This window comes from Gavialis gangeticus, unplaced genomic scaffold (genome assembly GCF_001723915.1).
Source record: "Gavialis gangeticus isolate Ggan-Ray unplaced genomic scaffold, GavGan_comp1, whole genome shotgun sequence".
In the NCBI taxonomy this organism is placed as follows: domain Eukaryota; kingdom Metazoa; phylum Chordata; order Crocodylia; family Gavialidae; genus Gavialis; species Gavialis gangeticus.
Window position 1 is genome coordinate 98,645,834 of NW_017729033.1, and position 11,785 is coordinate 98,657,618.

Consider the following 11,785-nt stretch of genomic DNA (forward strand, 5'->3'; position numbering starts at 1 on the left):
GAAGCTAGATGAACACCTTGCCAGGGTTGTTTGACCCCAGTACTCTTTCCTGCCATGGCAGGGGGTCACACTTGATGATCTGCTCAGGTCCATTCCGACCCTACCAACTATGAAGCTATGAAGAATGGGTAAGAATATAGCCCTGGCAGATGTTGCTGTAATGGCATGATGGGATCTGATCCCAACATTCATATGTATGGATTCAGATCCCTATGCATGTCCCTTTCTATTTGACAGCACAGACAGAGCTCAGTATCATGATTCTGTGCTCTGCATGCACCAGCATGTTTAAAGCCTTTGCGTGCAGGGCTTTGGGCACATGGCTCTGCACTTGCCAAGTGTGGGGGGAGCCAATTGCCCTTCCTTCCCCTCCCACCACAGCAGTTGCAGAACTAGATAGTGGTATCCTTGCGTGCAGGGCTGCTGCACAATCTTCAGCTTGTCACATGGAAGGGATCAGTCTGCTCCCCTGCCCAGCACTTAACCACAGCACAGGCCCTGATTGTCGGTATCAGGAGGGAAGCAGTCCCCATCCAGTTGGAGACCATCAGCTGATTGTTAGCATTGAGAGGGGGCATGTCACAAGTTCAATTTAAAGCACTGTGTGAACCAGCCACACAAAGATATCCTACATTATTTGTGGAGCATCTATGTAACTATTTTGCCATTTTATGGCACCAAAAATGTGCCAAATACATGTCATATTGCCATTTATTGTGTAATTAACATGTTACATTTGTGGCATGATTAAAATCTCTCACGAGTTTTAATAGCACTGTGGCAGGTAACCAGATAGACACTTGGAGAAGTGCTTTGGAGTGTAAACAATAAAAGGTTGAGCTATAAACCTGCCTCTTTATTACTAGCCAACCTGCCAAACTCCTTTAATCCAGATAGCAGTACTGTACTGCGGGCACTTCTACATGTGCTATTAATACTACAAAGGCTTACTGCTCAGTAAAATACTGCACAGTAAGCCTTCCCTGGGAGAAAATATGCTCCCAATGGGAGCACATGGCTGCTCCTACCCTGTTCTGGCCTCCTGCAGTAGCCAGAGGGAGCTTCAGGCTCCTTCAGGGTGCTAGCCTAGGGGCTGGCAGGGAGCACAGGAGCTGATCCTGATGTACACAGGGACAGGAGAGCTCTGTTGGCTACAGTGGCAGCTGTCTCCTGGCCTTGTGTACATAAGGATGGGTCCTGATGTGCATGGGGCCAGACGACAGCTGCCACTGCAGAGTTCTCTCAGCCCCGTGCACATACAGACAAGCCCTGTGCCCAGTGGAGTTTCCCTGTGCAACTGGAGGCTGACCAGGAGCTGTCGCACTTCTGGGGAAACTCCCAGTCAACCCCTGGCTGGGCAGGAAAGCAGAGAGCTCCCCATCTTGGTAGTACTCAGCTCCCAGTTCCTGTAGCAAGCTGGGAGCCAAGCCATGCCAGGATGGGGTGGGGTAGAGAGCTCTCCTGTCCTGGTGATGCTCAGCTTCCAGCTCCTGGAAGGTTTTTACAGGTAGTAGCTAATTGTGCAGTAGACTAATGTACTGTGAAGTTAATGGTGTACACATGTAGACAGTGATGCTTTACTATGCAGTAAAGAATCTTGTGTAAAGATCTCGTTCAAGCAGTTGGTAGAAAACATTGAGTTGATCACATCACTCAAAGAGAACAGGCATCTTCATTCAGGATTTTTTTGGTTTGAGGAAGAATATACCATTTTTGGATTTATTTTGTCCCTTCTGCAAACTTGGTGGATGTGGCCTCACAGTAACAGGAGAATAAATCTCAAACATGGGAGGAATAATAATGGGGGCACTGGCCATCCTGCAATTGTTCCTGTATGCTGAATCCATGGACTCTTGTCATAGGAGACTTCTCTAATTGAATATACAACCTAAGATGAGAGAATAGGGATCCGGGAGACCTGAGTGGCACTCTGCAGTTGGCTGTGACAAAATACATGTACAGGAAGGTAGTAGCAGAGTGACAGCAAAATGAGGACACAGGAAGGATTTACACTATGGAACCCTTGCTGAGCGATAGAGGTTCAGGTGAGAAGAATGAAAGGGTGTGTTGGGGTGAAAGAAAGAAGAACACTTGAGAATTTGAGAACCAAGAGAGGGAAGCGTTTGAAGGAAACAGGCAGTTTGGACAGGTCAGTTTGCATGGGGATTAAAAACAGAGGAGCAGGAAGTCCAGAAAATAGCTAGGTGACCCCAGGTAGAGGGTAGAGTAAGTTGGGTAGGACAGCAGAGATAGAGTGGGTAAAGCGAGTGGGAATATCTGAATACAGGAATAAAACTGAGAATGAAGAGAAATACATAGTGATAGGAAAGTGGAATGGAGGAGAACAGATCTGTAAATTAAAAATGAAGGTATAGAAATGATGGTGTGAGAGATCTCAAAACTGAATATTAATATAAACTTTAGAGATGGAGCTGCCCTTTCCCCTTGCATGCCTTGCACAATGGAATACAAGCAATACAGAGAAAGCATCCCTTAGAACTGTGCATCACAACAAAGATTAAAATATTGTTCCTTATTTAATTCCTTTCTATGCATCTGACCCAAACAGTTGTGTGAGTGTGAGGAGGGTGGACTTTTTCAAATCCATGCCACGGAGTGGAAATATCTTGTGTCAGTAGTGGGAATCAGCCTCATGGCCTTTAATCTAAATTGGAGTTAAAATTTTAATAGGAACTGCATTTTGGGACTGTTCATCTTTAGTCCATGTCAGCCTAGAGAGAGGGGTATTTTGTTTTTTAAAATTGTTGCTTTATGTTTTATCTACAGCTTGTGTTTCCTTTAGAATGACTACCTTGGGCTCTGAGTAATTATCCTTGGACTTTCTTTTTTCACTAATATCCATATTAAATCCATAAATTGTTGATTAACAATATTTTAATTGAATTTCAACTAAATCCTGTATATTCTAATTTACACCTATTTCTATTTAGATGATCAGCTTGTGTAAACCATTATAGCTTCATTGTGGTTTTTTGTTTGTTTGTTTGTTTTGTTTTTTTTAGTGGAGCTGATTTATATCCGCTAAGATATGGCTTTTCATACAAGCCTTTCAGTTTTGGAATACCTCCTTCTTAGGACAAATTTTAACTTGTCTTCAGTTGGAGTTTTGCCTAAATAAGTGCCATATATGCATTGTCTTTTAAATTTGTTCTAGATAGAAAATGTTTAATTTTAGGACTAGATTTCAATAACCTTTCTCCATGAGTTACATTTACTGTTGCAGGAATCCTATTAATTATAATGGCATTACCCATGGGAGAACATTTTATCTAACACAAGGATGTTAGAATCTGGCCCATGACCTTTGCTCAGTGTCCTTAATTCCACGTCCTGAAATGTGTATGTGGTGGGGGAGCCCACAGTGTTTTATGCTCTTATACAGTAGTACCTGCATCATTTGTACCCTGATGGTTTGCAACCCACTTAATTCACAGTGGGTTGCCAAATTAAGAATGAACTGCTCAATTGTTAGCTGCAGCTTTTACTTCAAAATGTGTCTCTTTACTCAGCTGGAGCTCATCAATGGCCCCACACAACTGATTGAAGTTATGGCATCCTTTGAAATAAAAACCGCAGCAAACTGCTGGAGCACTTCAGTAATCCCACATAGTTTTTTGCTGCAGCTCTGTATACAGTGGGCTAGGTTACAAACCTTTATCTTCTCAGGAACCTAACCTTATGAAAAATCCAGGGTCTATATATCCCATATTTTCTTGCATATAGCATGTCCTGGAATAAGATACACACCTTAGTTTGAAAGGTAGAATGAAGAAGAGAAAATATTTCCTTGTAGTAAGTAACTGAATAGTAGCAGGCTAGAGACCTGAACCCCTCATTGCTGTGGATCCTGTGGATCATGGACTTTGCTCTCACTTTTGCCCAGCAAGCAGCAGAAACTGCCCTTAGAGTATTTCTCACAGATAATGTGCACTCCAGTTTTCAATAGTTGCTTTTTTGTTGGGGGGACAGGTAGGTGTGTGTGTTATATATGTAAGAATATGGTATAACTTTCTTCTGGCCAGTAGGATTGAAGCACGTACTCTGAAAAGGCTATAGCTGCTAGAAACTGATGCTGATATCAGTGAAAATGGCTGATCAGTCTATAAAAAAAACTTTTTGAGATTAATATTAATCTTTTATATAACTCAAAATCATACTTGTTTCAGTAGCCTGATACTTTAGATTTGTTTGTGGATGAGTAACGTTGCTCTCACAGGTAGCTACATTGAAGTCAGTGGGAAAAATCACCTGAATAAAACATACTTATATATTTGTGTGTGTTTGCTGGGCTGGGTGATGGCAGAATATGATCTTCAAAATTAGCCTATTTTGTTGTAGTATCACTAGTGTGTTGTGTTGTATTGGCTGTCTTTTGACAAAATCAATCCCCAGGGGTTGCCAGAGGCTCTGCAAGCTGACATTACTGCCATTCTCTTGAGTTAAAGACAAGTCTTGGCCCATGCATGGAAAGAAGTGAATAGAGTTCCAATTCTCTAACAGCACAAGGAAACGGAACAGCTTGTCGGATATCTGCTATGGGCATCTGTGTGCCACTTCTACATTCGATCACAGCTCCCTTATAGACTGTTGCAACTGGCACCTAGTCTATTCTATACCTACTTACTAAAGCTGGATGGATTGCCCCAGAACATGACTTTCTAGACATTAATGATAAGGGCAGCACTTAGTGGGGCACCTGGAGTCACCAGCATTACATGGTCATATCTTCCCAATCAAAATACTCACCCAGGCTGAACCACATGGAAGTCCTAAAGGGAGTTCTTCAGGTTAGCATGTAAAGGGATGCTGTTCCACTGACTCCTCTTCTTGCTGAATATGAGACTTGCTGTTGTGGGAGTTCCCTGGGTTTTGACCCAGATTTGCCAGCAGCATAGAAAGTGAAATGTCTGTTTGCCTTCATAATCAGCTTCTTGGGACAATCATTTTCATATTTAATGGGAAAAACAAAACCAATAGAAATATTTCATGAAGAAACCAATGACAAGCTGTTCTTTTTTTCTTGTTTTTCTTCTCATTTGAAACATCAGAATGAAGAAGGCATCCCACAGGAAGGAGTGATGGATAATACAGACATGCCGGTGGACACTGAAAATGAGGCTTATGAAATGCCTCCTGAGGTAAATTTTTTGTTGTGCTCAGTGAACGCATATAGCAGATGGCAGCAGAGAGTTCAGTGCAGGGACTCTGTCAGCGTGATCCAGTTCCAGCAGAATAACTAGCTCATACCAGGCACTCACAGAGCGAATCTCTTGCCTTCAGGGGTGCATGATGCTCAGAACATCTCAGAGAGGAGGCAAGTCCCTGACTCCAATCTTCTATATGCCTAAAGGTGTGGAGTCAGCTATGCAGGGGGTTAGCAAACTGCAGCATGGTAGAAGGCACAAAGCATTTCTGAACAACATTTTTATGAGGCAGAACATCTCCTGGGGTTCCCCATTACTCCTTCCCATGTCAAAATGGCATGATTGAGCCCAAGGAGTAGAGGTCTGCAGTAGCATCATGCTTGGTTATAAAATTTAATATGTTAAGTGTCCTCTTATGTAATTCATAAGTTCTAAAGAATTATTGATGCTTTGTGCAACATTGCCTGTTATTGAGTTAAATGTTACACCACTGTTTTTTCAGGAACCAGCTGTCTTTGGCTGGAAGCAGGAATTTCTATAAATGACGACAGCAAAATTTGTATTGAAACAAAGACTGGACTGGCTGCCCTACCTCCCAGGCGAAAGCCTCAGGCCCAGTGGAAATGACATGTTTTAGACTGGCCTCTAGATCCAGTAGGACATAACAGGCCCTTTTACACGTTTTCTGATGTGTTTGGATTAGAACGCACCAGAGCATACTCAGTCGAGTCTGCGGGAGAGCTCTAATCAGAACGCCCCAACGTGCTGCGGCGTCTCGTGTATTTAGCATCCCCATGTTTCTTAGGAGCCGCTCTAATTAAAACACCCGCAGCATCTTGTGTATTCAGCACCCTGCATTTCAAAATGGTGGCAGGGGCACTTTAACTAAAGCTTGTTCAAGAAGCTTTACTTAAAGCACCCCTGCCACCATTTTGAAACATGGGGACACTGAATAAACAAGACACAGCAGCATTTCCACTGGTTCTGTTCCACTATGTCTAAAATGTTCTGATTTAGAGTGTTCTGATTAGAGCTCTCAAGCAAACTCAATTGTGTTCCAATCAGAATGTGTCAGAGGACATGTAAAAGTGCCCATTATGCCCTACTGGATCTGTTCCACTATGTCTAAAACATTTCGTTTCCATTGGATCTGTTCCATTTCTACTGGATCTGTTCCACTACATCTAAAACATTTCATGCCTTAATTAGAGAGGTTCTTAGGAGCACTTCCCCCCGCCCTCCCAGCATGTATCCAGCCACCCAATGAGATCTGACCCAGAATTGAGAGTAGTCCAGTGACTAGGGTATTCTGCTAGGAGGTGGGAGGCTACAATTTGCATTTCTGCCTCAGTCAGGCAGAATAGAGACTTGAAAGTGAATCTTCCACATCTCAAGATATTTCTTTAATCAGTGTTTAGAAGGATGGGCTATGTGCAATCTCCTCTTCAGTTTGTGAACAGCACCTAAATCCTATAATTAATGTGTCCTTCAGTTCCAAATTTCCTTTGCACTTGTTAAATGCTCATATTTAAAACATAGTATTTTGTTTGATCTCAAATGATATTTGTCACATTTTTAGAACTTCCAGCAAAGCAAAAAGAAAGTCATTCATGTGTCTTTAATTAGGTCCATTTGAATGAAGGAGGCAAGATTGTACTGTCTAATAGTCCAGCTACCATTTTAATATAGCTGAACTCTGCCTTGGTTCTTCCGTGTTTGTATCTGCTTATCCAAGAATTGGCTATAAGCGGTATTGTTCCCAAGACGACTTCCATTACTACTTTGTTTTCCCTGCACAGCCTCTCTTAAAGCAGACCCATCTGCAACCCAGCTGGTGAGGGAGGGGAAGTCCATTACTGTTCTTAATGGCTTCCTTACAGGAATAATCTTTAAGAGAATCATTTGACACAGCTTGAAAATATTCTTGCTTTCATCACTCTAGAACAATCCGTAATAAATTCAGAACGTTTTCTTGTGTTTGTGAAGAGAGATGGGGAAAAATATATCTTTGTTTGATTTCAGTAAAAGAAATGTATGCTCAAAGTATATTCTTTAGCTTCCAAACATTTAAGCCACATTTTATAAGACTTGCAAATCATTATTATTCCCTGTGGCAAATATATTGTGAAGGTATAATTTTTATCACTTTCCTTTGGCTAACCTTGCATTACTTTGAGCTTGTTACAGTATGTTACTACAATTCATGGAACACATTGCTAAGGGTAATCAGAGTGGTTATTTTGTCAAGCTGTAGAAAATTGGGTCTGATTGTGAGGGACATGAGTTGTCTAAAGTGTTGATCCAGGAAAGTACTTCGAGTCATATATTACTCAGAAATTTAAAATTATGCCATTAAAATTAAGGGATTACTTTTATTTTTATAATTAGTGATAAGTGATTTACTGGACTAGATGAGCAGCTGCAGCACCAGTGTAAAGTAGAATTCATAACCAATTATGGCATCTGAGCCTCTTTGTATAACCAGAATTTAAGTCCACAGACTTACCAGTTGCCATTAAGAGCTTGATCTAGTTTCCACTGAAGTCAGTGGAAGAATCCCCACCTAGTTCACCATGCATTGGATCAAGTTGTATCTGTTCTCATACAAAAATTCCATATAAGTTTACTCTCTGCTCAGTATGGAAATCTAGTGAAGTCTAGAGCCTGCCAACATGCCATTTGAATTCAACATTTCAGGCAAGAAGATTTTTATACTACATTATTTTATGGCAGTCTTGGGACATGATCTGTGCTCATCTCTTTAACTTTAAGGACATAAGTAGTCCCAGTGATTCCAGTAGGACTATTCATGAGTTGAGAGTTTTGAGTACTTTCCTGGATCACTGATTGAGGCTCATTTCTTATCTTTGAAATGCTTTTCCCTCATGAGGAATACTTAGTACATGTTATATGTAGGAACGTGATTTTTCCCCCTCTTCATTCCTTATTTCTTAAGGGTACTATTCACAGATGCATTATTAAAAGTCATTTTGCAGCTGATACCATAGTTGAATGGCATGTTCAGTTAGGAGTCATCTAGTTAGTCTATAAATACCTTTGATTATAAACTAAATATTTGAAAGACATGATAAAATAATGCCAACCAAATAAAGATAAATGCTCAGATCCTGTTCCTATTAAAAATAATAGCACCTCTTTCTCTATTGGCTGCATTGGGAATAGAATCAGGTCTAAAATGTGGCATTTCATAAATGTTGCCAATGCTGACTTTTGCCCTTCTCAATAGGAAGAGTATCAAGACTATGAACCTGAAGCATGAGAATCTCTCCCCTCTTTCTATCTTCTGAAATCTGCTAACAAAGATGTCCCATCCTGTACAAGTGCTGAGTTCCAATGTGCCCAGTGGTTAACTTTTTTTTACAGTTTTTACAGTGTATTTTGAAGTCTTCCATCAGCAATGATTGGAGTATCTATGACTGCGTCCAGCTCTTGTTTCAGTGATTCCCTCCTGCTGAAACTAATCCATGGGTGGCAGGCCCATTGTTGTGCTGTGGATATTGTGGCTTCAAGTTTAAAAAGCTAAAATAAAAATAAAAATCACCTAAGTGTCTACTGCTTATTTCTAAAGCTGTACATGTTTTGTTGACAGGTTGTCAGTAACATGGTATTGTTTGATAAAAGTTTTTTTTATGTTTCCTATGATAATTATTTCTGTGCAGAGATGACTTATTGTGAGAGTTGTTAATATATAATATATATATATATATATAAAAGTAATTGAGCATGACCTATGCACCTATAAATATTAACTGTTGAAATTTTATTGTTTTGTGATGTGTTTTATTAATTTCTGTCTGTAAATAATATTCAGTTGAAGGAAATAAAACGAAACCCATTAAAAATGAACTTCTGAATTGGTGGTGATTTACAGCACCTTCTTTCTGTTCCAAGAATTCATGTTTTAGCAATTTAGGTCAAGGCACTCGTGAAAAAGTTGCAGCCACAAAGAAGAAAAAAGCTATACAAGCAGCAGCATAAACAATGGAAGAACGCAGGCCATGTTGAGCTGGTATACAAAATGGATATGCAGATGGTGAAAGTAAGTTTGTTGTTATAAAGAGAACCAAAAAACAAATGCAGTTTTCAATAATGTGATGCAGTGAATTATCAGGAAATTGTAAGGGAGTAGAAAGAAACTGTTCCTCAAGGTCACTAATCTATTGTGATATGGAGAAACCAGCAAAATGATAGATTGGTTGCACTCTGTTTCTTGCATTCTGAATCTGCCTATCATTTGTTTTAGCAAAAATACGCATTATTCTGTTTCATGCAACTGAATTTTAGTGTAGTTGCTCAGTGGGAACCATACTGATAATCTTTTTAGGAGGATGACCCAAATAAAAACAGATTGCATTTCTCTTTCGCTTGTTATTCTACTCTTTTCACTTTGGATTCAAATTTTTCCTCTAACATGACTGATGCAGTATTACTAATTTAACCTATTATTATTATATGTGGTCATAAGCAGGATTTTTGCCCTCAGTCTTTTCTTATAGCCAATGTGTAGCCAATGATTGTGTAGATCTTACAGTGGGAAAATATCACTAGCCCTGTTTTGCAGATGGGGAAACTGAGAGGCAGAGGGACACTGATGAGAGGTAATGTGACTTGACATTAGTTACATAATAGACTGGTAACATAATCAAGAATAGAACCCAGATGCCCTGATTACCAATTCAGTGCCCCATCCATTCAAGCCATACTTATTAATTTTGATTTTGATATGTGAGTTTTTTTCTGAATTGTTTACATCTACCTGGTTTTGGAGGTCCCAAAATTGAAGACAGTACTCCAGGCATGGGCTCATGAGAATCGTGTATTGAAGGACTCGATGTGACCCTTCAGCAGTCCGAAATCACGCTGGCTTATTGCACTGCAAGCTCCTGTTTAATTTCCTGTCTGCTATCTCCTCTTGTCTGTTTTGCACCACTGGATTTCTACACAGATGATTGAAATAAGTGTAGAACAACTAAAAAGGGGGAGAAGGAGAAGAATTTTTTTTTAAAAGGGGGCAGGGGAGGGCAAGCAGTTAAATCTTCTTGGTTATTTTAAGCAACTTGCCTATAATGTTCTTAAACAAAGCAGAAATTCCCTAATTCCCTTCATAATATAAACCACGTCTTTTAGACTGGTTACCTCCATTAACAATGACAGTCATGTTGTTCTCCTCCTCTTCCTCCTCCTAATGGGATTCATATAACATCCTTATAAAGAGTATAGCAATTGCTTCAATAGAAACCTGATATTAGGAAAGTGTATAATGAAAATTTTCCATTTTCCATTTTATTAATGTAACTTAAACTTCTCTTAATATGATTTGGTAAGTGGAAGCACGCGGAAAAAAACAACTGTGTAGAACCAAGTCACTTTTCATGGCTTACCAAGAGGGACTGGTAGAGCAGGGGTGGGCAAAATGTGGCCCAGGAGCCGCATGCAGCCCACCAGGCCATTCTATCTGACCCATGGGGCCCTTAAGTAATTTAGAAAATTAATATATATCTGTCCTGGGCTGCCTGTCATGTGGCCCTCGATGGCTTGCCAAAACTCAGTAAGCGACCCTCTGACCAAAATAATTGCCCACCCCTGTGCTAGAGGTACAAGCTATACAGGAGATTCAGATGTCCACTTTCATTGGAAATTTTGGAATTTTCAGCCCAACTGCATCCAGTGTTGGGTTGGCTTCATGCACAATTTAAGGGGGTAACTTCAATTTTCCTGAATCGATAAATCAAAATGTGTAATTAAGGTATTCATACACAATTGTTGCAAAGAAGCCATACATTTCTAACCAGCCATGGAAATAACATGAGAAAAATATGAACCCCTAAGAGAGGTCAGACTTTTAACGAGTTAATTTTTTTATTTTTAGGTCAACATGAACAAAGCTTTCATAGATTGGAAGTCATTTTAAATATACAATAGGTGATCTATCTAATTCATGTGCCTCTCAAAAACATGCCCTCAAATGGCCTGAAAAGTCTACAGGACTTCCTGGTTACTATGGCAACACAGTGTGATGCAGCGCTGTAGTAACGTGCTGCATTTTAATTAGACTCTTCCGGAGCTGCTGAGCCGTCTTTTTCAGGTAAACTAAATGCCAGTTGGTCTTATTTCCTGGAGTGCAATGAAAGCAAATGTGTGGACTGCAAATGTCAGAACTGTGTTAGACCCCAAAGCCAACTCTAAACAAATATTACTTTAACAGAACCTAGATAACTCTCTGCCTTTGAATATTAAAAGACAGCCATATGATTGTGCGAGTTTGCTTAAGTTGCTAGAAAGCAATGCAACATGTGCCTTTTAGAGACGACAGAAATCAAAAGCTGTCCCCTTCCCTCAGTTTAAATATCTGATCTTGTGTTTATTAACTGTACTAAAAGCAACAGTCTGTCCCCAGATTAAAAAAAGTTGATGCATCTTACTGTGTTTGCATTTCTCCAGGGAAAACTAAATGTTGCTTTTTCCTAACTTGACAGGCTTAATTGGCCTTATATTTGTTCCTAATTAGGCCTATTAGAATAATTATGTTTTTATTACTGTAAATCACAGTGTTGTTAGTATTTGCTGTACATGCTTGTGATGGAATTACTTTGACATAA

General features: G+C 40.0%; 1 protein-coding gene across 2 annotated transcripts in view; it reads left to right on the forward strand.

The window, feature by feature from the left end:
* SNCA (synuclein alpha) overlaps positions 1-9,032 on the forward strand; it is a 208,098-nt gene extending 199,066 nt beyond the window's left edge. Inside the window, exons 5-6 of one of the 2 annotated variants that reach the window (XM_019526592.1) lie at positions 5,070-5,159; positions 8,413-9,032. In XM_019526592.1, the coding sequence (XP_019382137.1) occupies positions 5,070-5,159; positions 8,413-8,445 (123 nt within the window). In that variant the 3' untranslated portion in view covers positions 8,446-9,032. The remainder of the gene's footprint in view (positions 1-5,069; positions 5,160-8,412) is intronic. The other variant, XM_019526591.1, reaches the window with a different exon arrangement.
* Positions 9,033-11,785: the final 2,753 nt, after the last annotated feature.